The sequence below is a fragment of the Sinohyriopsis cumingii genome, chromosome 18 (assembly GCF_028554795.1).
Source record: "Sinohyriopsis cumingii isolate HCF-2022 chromosome 18, ASM2855479v2, whole genome shotgun sequence".
Taxonomy (NCBI): Eukaryota; Metazoa; Mollusca; class Bivalvia; order Unionida; family Unionidae; genus Sinohyriopsis; species Sinohyriopsis cumingii.
In genome coordinates this window covers 1896904-1916253 of record NC_142978.1, presented here as the reverse complement: position 1 = coordinate 1916253, position 19350 = coordinate 1896904, and the positions used below count along the sequence as shown (strand labels likewise).

The 19350-nt window shown below is 33.0% G+C and overlaps 1 protein-coding gene across 1 annotated transcript in view; it reads right to left on the bottom strand.

Annotated features, from left to right (window-relative positions):
- The window catches only part of LOC149775960 (SNF2 related chromatin remodeling annealing helicase 1-like), an 80283-nt gene extending 61270 nt beyond the window's left edge, over positions 1 to 19013 (bottom strand). Inside the window, exons 1-5 of the mRNA XM_089940845.1 lie at positions 18816 to 19013; positions 9537 to 10220; positions 5128 to 5178; positions 2036 to 2219; positions 189 to 339 (exon numbers count right to left, since the gene is read on the bottom strand). Of these exons, the coding sequence (XP_089796971.1) occupies positions 189 to 339; positions 2036 to 2219; positions 5128 to 5178; positions 9537 to 10122 (972 nt within the window). The 5' untranslated portion in view covers positions 10123 to 10220; positions 18816 to 19013. The remainder of the gene's footprint in view (positions 1 to 188; positions 340 to 2035; positions 2220 to 5127; positions 5179 to 9536; positions 10221 to 18815) is intronic.
- Between the last annotated feature and the right edge of the window lie 337 nt (positions 19014 to 19350).

Sequence of the window (19350 nt, the reverse complement as noted above, 5' to 3'; positions counted from 1 at the left end):
AGTGTACAGTCCTCAAATCTAAGAGATCTTAGAATAACACTAAATTTTGTAAGAGCATATTATAACTTGATTAATAAGGAAAAAAGATTAATTGCCAGTATTTTATGAATTTCAAAATTAAGAGGTCAAATGGTTTTGGACAAACAGTTAATCTAACAGTGATCTCTACTGTGGCCAAGGTAACATACCTGTGCCCAGTCAAATCTGACAGAGGAAGGTACCACCACAAGGAGTGGCCAATCTTCACGGTAATAGCAGGCCATACAGATTGCCTGAATTGTCTTACCAAGGCCCATATCATCAGCTATCAGCACACGCCCCTTCTTATGTACTCCAAAACTGAAAGTGACATTTCAGGTATATTACTCATTACTAATGGAAGACGTTAGAGAGAGTGATATATGTATCATCTCCATTATTGCAAATAAATATTCTGGCTATCGATAGAAAAAATATGGTTGATTTAATAGCACAAGACACAATGAAAGTGTTACATTTTCCATGATTTCAATAAAAGAATACTTAGAACATTCTGTCTCTCTGTAATTCCGTGAAACAAAAAATACACAGCAATTATGTAGATTTAATCTGGTAGGTCAATAAAGTGTTGTCATACCAAAAGCACCTTCCCAGAAGAGACTCTGATTTGCTCATGGCTTTTGCTTGACATTTTTTCCAAAAATTAATATGGCAGTCATGTAGCTGAGAAAATGAACATAAAAACATTCAAGGGAGATAACAAAAAGTTCAGACAAAAAAGAAAACTTAATTATTAAATGTACCAGATTTGCTGCTATTTACAAGTTATTCCATTATGAACTGGTGATTTCATCCCAAACTATGTATTTATTTTTGTAACTATTTTATTTTGGAAACTATACAACAAAATTTCACCCAACAAAAGTATTTTATTCCACAATGTTTTTAAATTTAATTGTTCGCTGACAAGATGATGTACTACCTCAAAAATATTTAGTGCCTATTTAACTGGAATTTCTACTCAGAAGGTGCAGTGATCTTTTCAACACATCCTGAAGTAAGTCTTGGAAGATGATTTAAAAAGTTGATGTTGCAAGTATCATTTTTCCTTAATATGGTCCTAGGCTTCATTATTTTGTTTTAAATGTATTGTGTGCAAAGTTTGTATTATGATGGACTGATGTATACAGTACAGACCCTGAGACATTCATTCATTTACAGGTTGTTGTTTTGTTTTTTATTTAAAAGTCCAGGAAATAATGTTTCATACCTTTGTTGTCTTGTGCTTTGTAGTTGCTGATAGTGTTAAACAAATGTGGAAGTCACAATGACCAAACAAGGTCAGTCAGCAGCACATCAATTGATTGTCGAACAAAAAAACAATATATAGCTACTTTTGAATTAAGCTTCCATAGCATCGTATTTAATGATTGTTTGACCAAGAATTAAGCTTGCATAGCATTGTATTTAATGATTGTTTGACAAAGAAACCATCTGTAAACTAAACCTTAGAGAAAAAGACCCCAATTACCAATGTCTAGATGTTATGTGCTGGTCAAAACCTTTGATCTACTGGACATGCCCAGTAAATATGGGGATTTAAGGATCTCGGCTTGCTATGTACTTTTAGAGAGAAAAAAATCAGCTGAAAAACAATGCCTTAGTATCTAACAAGTCTAAAAACTAGTATGTATTTCTACTATATTGGGTTACAATGCAATACATCAACACAGAATCTTAAATGTTGAAGCTGCAGTCACTGTCAATGCAGTCAGAAAAATGACACCTATTTGCAAATGCAGGCAAATAAAAGATATATTATTCAAACATACACACAATTATTTGAAAAATAGCACAGAAAAGAAATGTCTTTCTTTATAGACTTATTCTTCACACAAATTAAAACTACTTATAGCTAACAAACATGAACCAGAGAAGATCATGTATACCTGTGATAAATAAAGAAATAAATACTGCATATAAATATTGGTGGGACTTAGATTTTTAATTCTTAGTTGTACTGATTTGAATTCTGAAACATGAGATGGCAACCTACTTGACTCCTTCCCTCTGGAAAGGTAACAATGAATTGACAAGGGTTTTGTCCACATTTGACAAGTCTGCTGTGGGTATTTCATGGATCTGTTTATCTTCTCTGGCACACTCCCCAAAAACTTTTAAAATGGCTGGCGGCAATGGGTCAATTTGAACATGTGGCTGCAGAGGTTTCACAAGTTCACCTGGAATTTGAAGAAAAAAATTGCTTCACACCAGACAGTACTGTTAAAACAAAATAACAGGACACCAACTGTATCGATTTCAACAGCTGTAAATCAACTGCTGTATTTTCAATTTCAACGTATGCTTTATAATGTGGCTTTTTTTAATAACTGGTAATGAATTGTTTTTACCACCATAAGTTATTGAAGTAAAACATTGAGAAGCATGATATACTTCATTCAATCAAAAAAGTGAGTGCTTTTGGAATATTCCCTGAAAAGTATGAAGTATGTGTAAATACAGTTTTCAAAAAAATGTAGAGATAACTCTAAAAGCACTTTCTAATATACAACAAACTGTTATTCATGAAGAAATCACAAATGCTTCGGGAAATATTAACCAGATAAGTGTGTAGCAGATACTGATGGACACAATTGGTTAAAAAAATATTAGCAGCTTATAATGAAGTATATTCTTTACAGAACACAATGTCAAGTCAAGGCAGAAACGCATACCAAGTTTCAAGAAGGTATATCAAAGGGTTCAAAAGATATTAACCGCAGCAGAGAATGATGAATAGGCATAGGGAGGCAATTTATAACAAAAGTAAAGGGATTAACATTCTAAATTTCTTCCTTTTAACTGCTGAGTGTTAAAACAATCTCTGATATTCTTCACCAATAACAAGGATTTTAAATTAGCTGCTGTCAAACTGACACTATTTTGATTTAGTTCCAACAAAACATCATTTAGAACCAGCAAGACCTCATAGTCTTCTGGCAGAAACCTCATGTTCATATCCTTTTTGAAGAAGTAACAACAAGATTTTCAAGATGCCATGATGGTCACATTGGATATCTGATTGGCACCATTTCTTTTTAGGACCAACTAGACATCATAAGAAATCTTGTGGTGAAAGCTTAATGTCAATAAATGAAGCTGTATTATGATTTTCAACATGGCCATTTAGGGCAGCAATATTGAAGTCAGATTGTCACCATTTTTTTAAATAAACAACTAGACATCATAAGGACTCTAAAAGTAAAATCCTCAAGCTGATAAGATCATTCATTCAGAAATGGCAATAACAAGATGGCCACTATGGTAGCCATATTGGAAAACTAAGCAGTACCATTTTCATGACCAATCAGACATTGTAAGAAGTCATCTGGAAAAAACCAAGTGTCAATGTCATTATCCATTTAAGAGGCGTAGCAATTACAAGATTTTCAAGATTCTGCTCTATTAGCCACATTAGATGTGCAAGAAATACCTTATTCATCTAGGACTGTCTAGACATCGTAGTAAGTCTTCTGCTGAAAATCCTATGCTAATATTACTTTTCATTCCAGAGGAGTAGCAATAACAAGATTTTCAAGATGGCTGCTTTAACGGTCACATGGGGTATCATATCAGCACCATAATAGAACCAACCAGACATCATAAGAAGTCATTCATGAAAACCCCATGGTGATATGACCATCCACTCAGGAAGCATAAGAAAAACTAGATTTTCAAGATGGCTGCTAAGCTAGGCACACTGGACATCACACAAAGCACATTGGACATCACACAAGGCACACTGGACATCACATAGGTCTGGCTTGGTTTTGTGGGGTTCAGTGCAATTTCTCAGCACATGCCAGCAATGGTGGCCATTATATTTCTTCAAAAAATGAACCCCAATCATGATTTTGCACCTTTTGTAAGAATCCTTTTCTTTTTGCAATTGGTTGTCTTTTTATCAGTCTGATTTGATGAAAACAGGCACAAAATACTGTGATATGACAAAAGTCTGTATATCACATATACACTGTATACTTGCATTTGCTTATCTAAATTGTGTATCTAAACAGACTGTGTGCTATATGCATGTGTGCAGGCATGTGTGTATGTGGTTTCTTTTCATTTTATGTCAGTTATATTTACTGTCCCTAAATTACCTGATAACCAGAAATGTTTGATTGTAAGGTGACCTTGGATGATGTTCTCTGACCCAGTGGTGACCATAATACAGGGATAATAAATATAAAAAGTATGGCAACTATGGTGGCCATAGTGGAGAACACATCAACACCATTTTCATTTAGGTTTGGTTTGGGCTTTTTAATGCCATTTTTCAGTGTATGATAGGCTATGCATGGTGACCAGTATATCTGGTGGAGGAAGACCCAGGAAAGAAACACCTATCCATAGGAAGCAACTAACAAGCTTTCTCAAGTACTCACATTGGTTGAGCCAAGACTCAAACTCATATGGATTGATGTGAGATGTGTGAATCATGTGTAAAGACCACTGCCTTAGACAACTTGGCCTCCCAGAGCCCCTTCATTTAGGACTAACTAGACATCCTAAGAAGTCTTCTGGTGAAAAATTCATGTCAATATGATTTGCCATTAAGAAATGATTTTCCATTCAGAAAGAATAAGAATAGCAAGATTTCAAGATAACAACAGATCTGCACCATTTTTACTTAGAACCAACCTGACATCATAATAAGTCTTTTAGTGCAAACCCCAAACTGATATGACCATGCATTCTGAAGAAATAGCAATAACATGATTTTCATGATAGCTGCCATGGTGGCCATATTGAATGTCCAAGAGGCACAATTTTCAGACAAAGTATATTTTTTACAGACAATATCTAGTCATGATAGAAATGTATATCAAATTTCATGAAGATACATTAAAGCATTAAGGAGATATTAACCACAGAAGTGTGTGATGGACAACAAGAGTATATTATTTATATAGCCATTATATAACTGCATGCCAAGATTCATCAGGATATATCAACGAGTTCAATATATATAAGTAAATAAAAGTGTGATCAAAGACTACACACCAGTAAACTCCATCATCCACATACATTTTTGCAAGGTGTGCAAATTTATGCACAACAGGTTAAAAGGTTCTAAATACTTACAGAGTTTATTGTAATCCTCTAATCTGAAAGACCACTTCTTTGTAACTGCATCTATAAATAAAAAGAAAATGCAAAAATTATTCACCTGTCATTTTTTATGCAGCTCTAATTTAGGTGGTCATACCTTTATAAATCACCTGTCCAGTGTGTAAAATTAAATTTGTATTAAACAAGTATTGCCCATTTTTTTCAGTGAAGGAGGGGAACCAAAAACTCAAGGACAAAGACAATAATTAAATTTTTCCTTCACCATTTATACTGGCTGCCACGTATAGCCTATCTTGTGCTGAAAAATGGCATTAAACCCTATAACAACATCAGCAACAACGATTTTAAAAGAACTATCTGAAAAATTAGGGTTTGTGTGGAGGTGGGACAAAACTGACAGCCATTTATGTTTCTGGAGTCAATCTTTAATGATTAAGCTTGCAAATATAGAAACAATGAATCAAGAATATTATAATATATTGCTTGCTTCTGACACATTTATTTAAATGCTGTTGGTTGCAAATGAGAAGAACTCTACATGTAAATAAAAATTCCAGTTGTTAATGAACTTCAGAACTGCCATGCATGATCAGATCATGGTGTACAAGACTAGACTGTAACAGCTTAATTTGTTGACTTAACAGAATGCTACGGTGAACTGAATCAGTCATTCCAAATACCAAAGGAATTTCGCTTCCTTTATAACTGGCCTTGGTAGATTTTAAATTTTTATGAGCAAAATGTACTGCCCTTGAAATTTAGCATGCAACTCCTGCATCCATGTATTGGCCAGTTTTCGTATGGTCATCCTAATATAAGATCATGCTGTTCATAATGTGCCATAATAAACAATTGTAAGTCAATATTATGGACTCTTAGTAGCTGAATGCAAATGTAATTGTCCACATTTCTTCCTCCACCATCACCTGGATTGAGAAGAAAGGGACCAAAAAGAAAAGTGAGTAGCTATCTCAGCCAGTGCTTCTGCAAACTCATTTGATTCTACCAAAAACAGGAAAGTTGTTGTCATTCTACAATCATTTCTGAGGAGAGGCAGGGCTCTCCATCTTACTGACCATTGTTAGGAGTATATGCTGTTAAAATAACTAACAGAAAAAACTGAAGACGACAAGCTTTGTAAAATGTAACAAATAATTTATTTCCCTAGAATACAAAGTGAAAAATGTGAAAAAAGAACTTATAGTATTGTATACTGAATCCAAAAATAATCCAAGAATTAAAGACACAAGTCCTAGTAATAAAAAGTCCTGAATAAAACTCAGTTCAAATCCCGAAGAGATCCAAAATGGAAGACAATGACATGTCTGTTATTACATACAAAGTACTGATGTATCAACAGTCTCTTGCTGAATTAAGAAATATTATTCCATGTTTGAATTCAGTATAAATTTCCAATGAATATCTTTATCCAAGAACTCTGCCAGACCACTTTTATATATCCAGAGAAAATAATCACTAGAATTCAATAATTTGAAGAAAATAAAATTCAGCCCAAACTGGTCAAAACATAATACAACTTAAAGTGCTAGATGTTAAAGCATGACTGGTAAAGTCCTCACAATCACAAGATAATATAGTTGTCTGCATGACCTAAAGGTCACATTAGCATTTTCTAAAAAAAAACATTACCTAATGGAAAATAACCTTCTAGAAAGATCTAATGAGCCTTGTTTACTTACAACACAACAGCCTATAAAATTCACATGGGAATCTCCAAAATACCATCACCCTGATCAATAAATTTACCACTTCTTGTTTACCTGATTAATAATTTGGTTAATAAGCTCATACAGATAGAGGATAATAAAGCTATTATAAGTTGGTTACATAAATGAAATTTTAAAAAAATAAAAGAGTCAATCAGGTCAAGCAGAAATGAACTTAATTTTGGACATGGTCAAGTCCAGTAAACAATGTTACATTGCAATAGTATATAATGAAATTAACATTTACTTAAACTAAGAGAAAATCAATTAAATTAAGTATACATAACACCATCATCTGGTGCCTCATGACCAAGCAATGTCCAAAGACAAGTCAGGCAACAATGCTCTGATCACTGCTCTCCCTACCCAGCATGGCATGATATGCTCTTTACTATCATTAACTTAAGCCACTGATCCTGAGAGAGTGCTGCCAATACAGGGAGATATGACTCACTCTCTTCATGTTCTTTTTCTCCCTTGGGAAAGACTAGTATTGATCCATATCAGACCCTTACTGCATCCTCAAGGATCCTTTGTCTTATTGTGGATCCTGCAGGCATCATGACATTTCTGCCGAACATGAGCATTACTTTTCTCTAGCAAATAGAAAGATTCCCTACTCTCCTGGGGTTTAGGGGAGAGAAAGATCCCATACCCTTTCTGGGATCAAGAAGTCCCGTAAGCATGCATATAGGTATATTTTATGTGAGATTCATAATCTACTAATCAAAGATTCATTTGTTATTTTTATTCACAATAAATCTGCAAGGTAAAGGGACAAATACATTCAGTATTTTCTTTGTATAAGACACATTAGAATTTAGAAATAGCATCGACACTGTGACTTACAGGGGACCAACCATCTTAATCTGTTGCAACACAGCTTACAATTTAAATAATTGTCAACATTTCATTAAAATCCTTACATACCTTTTTTTTTACAATTCAGCCTTTCTTTAAAGTGACTTTTTATAGTGACCACTGTACTTTTTCACCAGGGAAACATGTAATTACAAAACAGACCTTGTTGCTGCAATTGATATTTATTTTTATTATGTCCGTCTTGTGTGTTAATTAGCAAATTGTGAATATATACAACACATAACTTAAGAAATCATTATTTTCAGACATTTTTCCTCAAAATATCTTCTAAAACTCTCTAAATGACAAATATTGACAATCATTTACACGCAGCATATGCTGTCATGGTTTTATTTTTCTAATAATAGGTGATATATCAAAGTGAACCACCTTTCTATTTTCAATGTGACAGCCATATTTGAAGTCAGATCAGCAACATTTCCATTCAGGAGCAACTAGATACGATATCTCTCAAACAATGATTTGCATTCACAAAGTATTCATTTCACATGGCTGCCTTGCTAACTTTGGTCAAATCAGTGAATGAGTAGGCAATTTTAAGGTAGTTTAATTATGCTACTTACCATAATAATATTTGTAACAGTGTTCAGCTGAAATGAGGATATCTGACATATGACTGTGACTATTGTAGGATTTGTATGCCTTTTCACTTCTTTTTATTCCACACCTTTTATTCGATTTGATACAAAAAATGCAATTATTGCGATGATACAAAAGCAGTTTTGCTTTTAAATGAGTGTAATACAACAATTACTTCTACAAGTCAGAGGCCATAACATGGTCAGCAATTAATAAGGTTCTCACAGAAATGTCTGCAGAAACTGTTGTGATGACAGACTAAAAAACTTTCATGTTTTGAATACAAGAGGGCAAATTGCAATTGTGGTCACTACACTTAAATCATATTAAAAGACTGAACAGGAAGATGAATTTCACCTGACAAAACTTATTAAATTTGTATTTATTTATCAAAATGTTGCCACCAGTAGTAATTACTGTCATTTTCATTGATCCAAATTTCATCAAATATTATTTACAGTTTACAGAGAATCATGTTTGGAAAGAAAAGTTAACAAAATATAAGACTTCTTAATAAATGCTGAGAATTTTCTGATGATTCAAAATTTCTACTGACCACCATTTTTAACCATAAAACAAGTGATATATCAAGGTTTTAATGACCAATTTTGACTGGAATTTTCTTTAAGTTAAACAAATAGGGGCCAATTTTGGGAGTATTTTCTAGGTTAAAAAATTATATCCATGCCTATCCTCATGTTATATGCGTTATGTATATCTGTATTTTTTGTAACTCTTGGTAGACATATATAATGTTGTGTTTGGACATTATTTGACAGGAAACATTTGTCTGGATTACTGATTGAAATTAAAAAGTGCTCATTGGCCTAAAATATTGTTCTGCGAAATTATTCAAAGGAGTTCTAGAAAATGCCATTGTAATACATCAGAACTGTTGGCTGACCAGTACATTTGAGGATTTGAAATTCATTCAGAACATTCAATTATTTTGGACTTGAACAGAACTTTCTATGATTATTTTGGATTCATTTGTAAGTTCCTCTTAAATTTTCATTTCATAACTTTGTTCAGTTTTACAAAACTTGTTGGCTTTGCTTCTTTCTGTTACTTAGTTTATGACCACAGAGTCATATCATAAGTGGGTTTGTGAGTTATCCTGGCGTAAGATGTTGATGAAGAGGAGTATGTGGGAGGTGGAATGGTTCAGAAAATTACAGAGCACATATAAATCTGACAATCAACATCAACCATTTGCCTATCCATCAGTCTTACCATATAATTTTGTCTTAATGTTTTTGAACACTTCAATAAGAGGTGCAAAATAACCAATGTTGACTTCAAATCTATCTTTTGCTATAAGAACACATGTTCCTTTCACAGTTGTTCCAAATGTTTCCTTCTTAAAGAATTGTCCACTTGATCCCGATGTTTGCTGATTACTAGATGATTGATATGAACTTTGGCCCAACTGGGTCCCTGTCACTTTGGGGTTTGTAACAATAACTGACTTGTTGGCACCATATTGAGAATTAGTGTAAGAGTTAACTCCCTTTTTATACGGCTGCTCCGACTTTGTATAAAAGTTTGATACTGCACTATTTAATTTGCCCTGAAGGGAATTTATTGATCCTGACCCCTTTGAAATACTGCTTTGTTCAGTTGAATTCCCACTGATCTGTCCTTGAGATATGTCTGTAGTTGCTGATTTTAACTGACTGAACCCTTGTGTTTGAAAGTTACGTCCTTGATCTGTTGCTTTCACTGGAATCAGATGTTTTTTCTCTGCTCTCTTTGCAAGAGCTTTCTGTCTGTTCTCTTCAATTTTCCTCTTCTGTTCTTCAGACAGACTGCTGGACATCTTGTTACTCAGTGAGTCATCTCCATACTTAAGAACAGGCAACTGACAATGATACCAATAGCTCAAATGTTTTTTGGTGCTATCCAATGCATTCTGACCTGTAAAATATATTAAAAAATTGTAATTAAAACTATGAAAATTAAACTTTTGTTGCACCTACATAAAAAGAGACCCAAGTGGACATGATATTGCTCACCATTTTCATGTAACTTGACAGATGACCATTTCACTTAGCATGTTTATGTTGTAATGTGAGAACAAAAAAAATGTATAGTATCTTCCAAACTTTGAGATGAGGTCATAATTAATGTGCAAAGTCTCTTGTTCATAAATGAAGTAATCCAAGATCTTGATGATAATAAACGCAACAGATCAAAAATATGGCCTCAAGAGTGGTAAAGCACTCATCTGAGATATTCATGACACAAGCCCATATTCCAAGTCAGTTTGAAATCAGACCACAGATATGGACTCCAAATTGTTGACAGATGGACAGATGATGGAAGTAGGGCCATACCATAAGCTCCCCTCACCTGCTGGCCTTACAGCCATGGGAGCTAAAAGTGATATCCATTACAATTTCTAATCAGAACTAAAAATGACATTATGGGGACATAAACCCTTTATATGATGTAAATCAAATATATTGAAGGTCACATCAGCATAAAGTTATATCCACAATTTGGTTGAAATCCAACAATCTTAAGGAAAGTTAAGTTGTACCAATACAAATGGATGATCTAAGGCTATAACTCTTCCATGAAAAGCTGAAAATCTCTTTTGGAGATCTCATTAATATAAAGTTCCATACCAAATTTGGGTAAAATGTTAAAACTCCCTGTAAGCTTATATTATGGGAATCACACTGCTGATGGACAGATGGATGGATTTTTTAAATTTACACTTATTAGTACATTTCTATTCTAAATGCCACCAAAACATTTCAGTCCCTATCTAGGAGTAATTATGACCACGCTTGTTCTTAAGACATTAAAGAACATCTGAGGTCAAAAGTCTTTTCAAGGTAATAAATCTATATTTAGAAGCATGTCACTGCAGCAGACTCCCAATACGATTTGGCCAATTGCAAAATCACTTAAATACACCCCACCACATGATGTCAGTCAGAAAATCTTATCTATTTACCAGTTTTCAATCTCTATGGTACGATTTCTCTGACTGCTCCAGTATTTAGCATGGTGCTTCATTTACATGACTGCTCTCCTTTGCTTTCAATAAATGTTGTTATGTTTTCAAAGACATTCAATGTACCAGTTATAATTTTTCTCTATTATCGGTGACAGGCAGAAATGATTTTTTTTCTTCTCAAAAGAATGATGATTTCCAATTAAACCTTGTGTTTGGAGCATGTGATTGAATTGTGCATCAGAGATGGATAGAATCAATGAAGCAAAGCTAATCACTGGAATGGATATCAGAATTATGCAATATGTGTAAGATATTTGTATACATTAATTTTTTAATAGAATGTATAATCAGAGACCAAACTATTTATGTGGAAAAAAGTGGAGGGTACTGTTTGATATTTACCGTGTTATTATCCTCATAAAAAGCAATATAATACTCATAATTTCTGACAATCTTATTAGATCATAATAAAAGTTACCTCCTTTTGTCCAAGAAAGTCCAAACGTTTTAAAAAATTGACCATGTTTCCATATCTTCAAAAAATGTTTATTTTTTTTGTTTCATTCTTTTTTGTACTGTACATAAAATCAAACTGGTTTTTATGGATTTTTTTTGTCAGCTCAATGAATCCAAATAGGCTACTTCCTTTTCCTATCTTAAAGACCAGATATATTTAACCGTGTGGTAACAAAAATGTGACATTTTACCAAGTGGCAAAGCCACAAGTTATGGTATATAGTTTCTTCTACCAAAAAATGAAAAATATCTGGTATTAAAGTAGAAAAAGAAAACTTTCTTTTTATTATATATACCAAACTTGCTGCAGAATCAAAGTTAAGAAGATTAAACTCAGTCTTTGGCACTACAAGCTCACCCTCACACCTGTTCATAAATTCACCGCACTTTCAAAGCCTGATTGTTTTCAATATATGTGGCTTAGGAAAGCGGTAGGGTTGATCTAGTCAGCTGCATTAAATTATATTTTTATCATTTTTTTAAAGCTATTTGATACTATTGAAAACAATGCAAGACCAATTCAGCAATGTATCACAGTAGGTTTATAATTGTTGTCAAGGAAGTAAAAGGAAATAACTTCTGAAAGACAACTGGAATCTTGTTGAATTTCTTTATCAAAGATTAATTTCCCTTTCTGAACTCTAAAGCATTTTTATTTATTTGTTCTAGCTCACATAGTACTCTTTTTTATGCTGCATGTACAACTTTTGTGGGCACACACAATCAAGCATCACATGGCATGATGGTAAATCTTATATTTTCAGATGGGAAAATATAAGGAAATATTTTTCACACCTGAAAATATCTGAATGAAAAATATATGAAAAATATTTTGCCAACAGATTTCATATTTCACACAAGAATGTAATAAAAAATTTCTTATCCATTTTTGTTCACCTGAATAAGAAATGGAAATAAAGGTTAGACAATAAGGTTGTTCAGTCAATTAAAAAATAAATTAAGCAACTTAAAAGATAATTAAACCAATTTTTAATATCCGTTCAGGTGATAACCATATTACTAATATCAGTATCCTACTTTGTGGCTGGGGTACTAACATCAGCCTATGTGTATCAATGGAGCAGCCAGATGTAATTCACACCCAGCACTTTTTCAGCCTACCAGAACAAATTCTGAACATGCTCCTCAGATATACTGAAAGAAATTAAATATTCCTCTTATTGAATACCAGAACTGCTGTGCATCATTGTCAAAATACATGTAAAATATTGTTTCCCTTCTCTATACAACATTTTCATTTGGATTGTTTGACATGTAGTTCAACTGAAAACTACTTCCATTTTGTTTGTGTGCCATATCAGGACATTGTTGCCTTATTTGAAAATGTAAACAGATCATTGTAAATATGCATTGAATAATGTACTGAAGAATATCCAAATATGGCATGGCAAGCCTTATTTGGGAAATCTTGTTTTATCTATCATTGTGGAAAGTTACAGTTACTGTAAACATTCCAATATAATTCACCTGATACAAGCTTAATAACATTATCATTAGCCAAACGTCCTGACAAAAAATAACTCTACTTAGGTAGTATATTTAACCATAGTCTTTTGTCTTTGACTTTAGGGGCCCCAAGTGGCCGAATAGTCTAAAGCACTCTCCGTTACGGATCACTGCCATCTCACCTCTGTTGGCCTGGGTTCAAGTCTCGGATTCGGCCAATATGGGTACGTGAGAAACCTTGTCAGTAGTTTCTCGTGGGTCGGTGGTTCTTTCTGGGTTTCCCTGGGTTCTTCCTCCACCAATAATACTGGCCACCATGTATAGCCTATCGTGTGCTGAAAAATGGCGTTAAATCCTACAACAACTGTCTTGGACTTTAACAACAGTTTTATTTGCTCCATTATAAGCCAAAAGAATTACGACATGATCACTAGTGGTAACTACAATTCTAGTGATTATAATTTATATCCACCATAGACCAACAAGCAGGTATCTTATTTTTTTTTCCAATACATTAATGGTAGAGGAGACCAACCAGGTCAGGCTATATCCCGTACTGAAGACCCTCCAATCAATTCTGACTATAGGATGAACGCTAGTAATTAATACAAATTTATTTTGACTGACCTTGGCATGCAGATGGCAAGTAAAATCCCTCTTCTTTTGACCCATGGCATTAAATTCTTCAGAACACTCACTTTTTAACATTAATCTCTGTCAGAAAAGAACACCTATATACATCTATTAATGACCTTGCATGAAAAGGAGCATCACACCAGGGCAAGAACAATGCCTGGAAACCTTCCTGTCAGGACTAGATCACTAACTGATTGATTGATTGATTGTATTTTTATGGTGTACCAGTATTGTTAGGCTATTTAGTGCCATACAAAATGTTGTATGTATGATCATTTATAAATAATAAAAGGATTTGTATCACTAGCAATGGACTATTGCTTTGGATGTAGCTGCAGTTAGGTCGGGCCATCATGGCATAATTTTGAGACAGACAGACATCATGTCGGAAATTCAAGATAGAGAAAATGAAAACAAATTTTATTACAAATCATAACTGTAATGAGCTGACAAAATATGCTAAATAATAATAATAATAATAATAATAATAATAATAATAATAATAATTTATTATTATTGTTATTCTAGCAGTATTTTCAGCAATATTTAATATATACAATGGTATTACTGAATAGCAGACATACACATATACATACAAGCATATGTGCATACATACATGCATAATTAATACATATGTGTTAGTACTTGACACAACTTTTAACTAGATCATTTTTAGTCTGAACACTATCAAATATTGTTTACAATACAAAAGAAAACATACATATAGACATACATGCATGCATGCATGCATGCATGCATGCATTCATACATACATATATACATACATACATGCATACATACATACATACATACATACATATATACATACATACATACTGTTACTAGTCTATGCTCTTCAAAATAAGTAACAAGAATGAAAAGCAACAAGCTTTGTAAAATTCAACAAATCATTTATTTCACTAGAATACAAAGTAAAAATGTAATAAAAAGGAACTTATGGTATTACAAATTAAATCCCAAATAATCATAGAATTACAGACACAAGTCCTATTAATTTAAAGTCCTGAATAAAATTTAGTACAAGTCCAAATTAACTCCAAAGATGAAGGTGAGGATGTGTCTGTGGTAGCTTGTAGAGTGCAGATGTGTCAACAGTATTTTGTTGAATCACGGTAATATAATTCCAGGTTTGAATTCACTATAAATTCAGTGAATATCTCTATCCAAGAAAATTTTATCAGAGGTTTTTTGTATTTCTGGAGAAAATAATCACCTGAATTCAATAATAAGGAGAAATGAAATTCCAGCCCAAAAATGAAATACTGGACACAACATATAACCTGAAATTGCTAGATCTTAAAGTATGACTGAACATCCTCTCAATTACATAATTATATAGTTCTCTACTTGACCTCAGGTCATAATTAGCATTTTCTATATATAAAAAAACAGTCACCTAATGGAAATTAACTTACTAGAATGATCCTGATGTTTACATAACAAACATATTAGTTATTATTAGAAACCAGAACCTGGACTATGTCAAATACACTAAGGAAATTCCAAAACCTAGACCTAAACCCAAATACAATACACATATTTACTTCTATTAATAATAATTCTGATTTTAAACCCATGCATACAGAGAATAATTTAGCTGTGTATAATATACATATACATATATATATATCTATATACAAAAAAATGTGAAGCAGAAATTAAATCAGTTTTGGACAAGTCCAACATAGAATGTTACATTACAATAGCATGTAATGAAATAATACAAAAATTAAAAAAATAACAATGCAAATTAAACATAACATATATACATACATACGTGCATACATACATAAGTAAATCACATCAGAAATTGACTTAAGAATTTGCTTTAATTTTCTTCCTTTTGTCAATTTTTTTGTATAATTTTGTTTGGATGTGGTATATGTAAATGTGTGTTCTTTATGACGGCTTCTGCTCTGAAATGCTGAAAAACCCAATGATGTCTATCTGGGATATTTCTTAAGAACTACTTGGCCTTCAGTAATCTGTGTATGTACTAATTATGCATGTATGTATTTACATATGCTTGTCTGTTATGTATGTCTGCTATTCAATAATACCATTGTAGATATTATTAAATATCACTGAATACTGCTATTATTATTAATAATAATTTATTATTAATTATTATTTATATTATTTTGCATATTTTGTCAGCTCATTACAGTTTTGATTTTTTTTTATTTTATTTATCATTCTATCACAAATTTCCAACATGGCATCTGTTTCAGTCTCCATCTCTCAAAATTCTGCCATGACAGCCCGACCTTACCGCAGCTAGATCCTAAACATTAGTCAGTTGCTAATAATATAGACCTCATAAGGTTTCTAAGCATTGCCCTGGGGTGATGCTGCTTTCCATGCAAGTGTCAGCAATTTCAAAGGTCAATAATAGATTTATATACAGGTGTTCTGTTCTGACAAGGACTAATACTAAAACAAAAGTGAGTGTTCTGAAGGATTTAATGCCCTGAGTCAAAAGAAGGATTGTACTTACCAAGGTCTGACAAAATAAATTTATTAATTACTAGCAAGCGTCTGGTAGTGAGAATTGATCGGATGCTAAAACTTTAGTATGGGATATGGTCCGACCTGTTGGGTAATGTCAGCAAGAAAAAAAGCAGAGACCTACTTGTTGGTCTATAACCACCAATGTATGGGAACAATTTTACTGAATAAAGTAGTTCCACATAGGAGCAGAGTACTCTGACATTTTGATAATGACAATGAACATAAAATGTTACATAAATTTTGACAACATATTTATTCAGTCAACACTAAGAAATCTGAAGCATACAATTTCACTCTCATATCTGAAAATATTGAGAACTGTATACACAATGTCAGCCAATTCCTCATGTCAGGTAATTCTGCGCAACGACACAATATTCCTGAAAACACTGGATACATATTGGTTCTGGTCGAAAATCCAATCTGTACCATCCAATGTGGGTATGTGAGAAAGCCTGCCAGTAGCTTCTCGTGGGTCGGTGGTTCTTTCCGGGGGTTTTCCGGGTTCTTCCTCCACCATTAATACTGGCCGCCATGTATAGCCTATCTTGTGCTGAAAAATGGCGTTAAGCCCTACAACAACAACAACAACCAATTTGTATCATAAAAGAACGATCGTCCTTTAAATAAGGAAAGTGATAATTATAAAGTGTACAAAATTATCTCACATTTGTACCCTAAACACATATGAAAATGTGATTTCTAAATGTCAAAATAAAGATCCACTCCATGACCTTTTTTAACTTTTAACCCAGAAAATCCTATTTATTATATATCTTTTAGAATCATACAAATAAATACATTATATAAAAGATGGAAATATATATATACCTTAACACAAAACTGTATTTTAATCCAAGTTTCTAAATTTGCAAGCAGTTGTCCCACAAAAAACAAAATCATCTGATATCGAAAATGTCAACTTGCCAATAGAAGTGGATCTTAAAGAATATGCCCAGCATATAGTCCATTTCTAAATTCTTTGGTATTTTTTCCCATAAATGAGACATTGTAAACTTTTTACATCCTATTCATTGTTGTTTCTCTTCAACACAATAGCTTTTTTTTTGGTAAAATGTTTAACTTAAGTAATTTTCTTACAAGACCAGTTTAGTTTGCTTAATATATTTTGACATTTATTGGCAATGTTACGTTGAATTTTGTAAAACCAGATATAAACCTGATCTAATTATTCTACTGAAATGCTGACAGAAATAGTCCAAGGTAGTGTATTTCATTTCCATAGTCCTATGGATAAATATTAATCTTTTCAAAGCTATGAACAGAATGGGCTGACATATCGTGAGTCATGAAAATACAGGGGTGTCACCAGTGTATCCATAATTAATATTATTTTGAACAGAATATTCTGGTAACAACTGCCTCTTTCCAAATGATAAGCATTGCAGTATTTTATTTTCATCAACTGGTCAAATTCAGTAAGTATTTTGCTTCAATTTTGTGGTGGAAACCTTAAGTGCACAGAAATGCCCCGATAGCATTGTGTATATATATATATATATATATATATATATATATATATATATATATATATATATATATATATATATTTACACACACACATATATATATATATATATATATATATATATATATATATATATATATATATATATATATATATATATATAAACGCTGGACAATAGTTTTCCTTCATAAGCTGTCAAGAGCATGGGTTATGTGGTTATTGTATATGAAACACATTTTTCTTTGACAAACATCCTCTGCCAGTACCTTGATAGACTGTTAGGTCTCAATGAATAGTTTTGTATTCTGACACCTCCCTAATTTTTAAGGTAAAAGGCATGAACCTAATTATCATAAGCCTAGCATTTATAAATTCACACATAAGCTAAATCTGTAATGTAGTTTAGATTTACTTTGAGTTAGGCTTGAAAATGGGCTGGAGTGTTTGGTGACTGCCTGTCACAGTTAGGCTAGCACTGGAGATCAAATGCGTAACTTGGGCTGCAAATGAACAGCCAACTTGGCTTACATATTTACGTATGTCTGCTACAGAGGTAAATATCTAAAAATCGAGATGGTTGAGGGGTGATAAAAAGCATGATAATTTGTTATAGTACTAGTGAACTTTATTCATGCACAAGGCACATACTGATTCTGTTAGCTGCCTTGTCACAGGAAAATATTCAAAATAGCTCTTTGCTATCAAAAATGAATATAAAAGGGGTTGGTGGCAGTGTTGGTTCAGTATAAAAGCCACCAGTTGCATAAGGAATTAACCCGATTGCCGCAGTCAAAATCTCACATGCATGCTTTCTACAAAATTCATTAGTTTGTTTTTATTTGTATCTTCAGTGTAAAATTATTCTCATTTTTCTGCAATAGGTTATTGTCGGATGAAAATTCACCAGATAAACTGTCCAGCGAGACCTTAGCTTTCGCCACCTAGCGCCATTCGCAAGCAGTACGTAGGTCAGCGATTTGCTGTCATAAAACATCCACATCACCTGATTAAACTAAACAAATTTCTAGTTATCTGAAACATTCGATTACAACTTGACATTCAAGAGTAACCAAAATCACAGTTCGTTGTTTTCAGATTTACCGCTTAACGGCAACTGATATCGTAATTAGGACCAGTACATGTTGCAAAATGATATGATTTAAAGACGTGCGGAATTTTTAATTTGGCATTTAAATATATCATGAACAAATTATAATAAAAGAAACTAAAAAGACGAATATTTCAAGTAACCCCCCCCCCAAAAAAAATGCGGCTGAATTATTTAACTATTTTCACGACGTTTGTCAGTGTAGGGGAAGCAAATCTGTCACATATGTATGAAAAAATGGCCTCATAAATGTTGTTGGAGTTGCTTCTCTCTGACTAACGCACATTTGGAACTATTTGGAAGCCATTATTGTACTGTCATGTATTCTAAT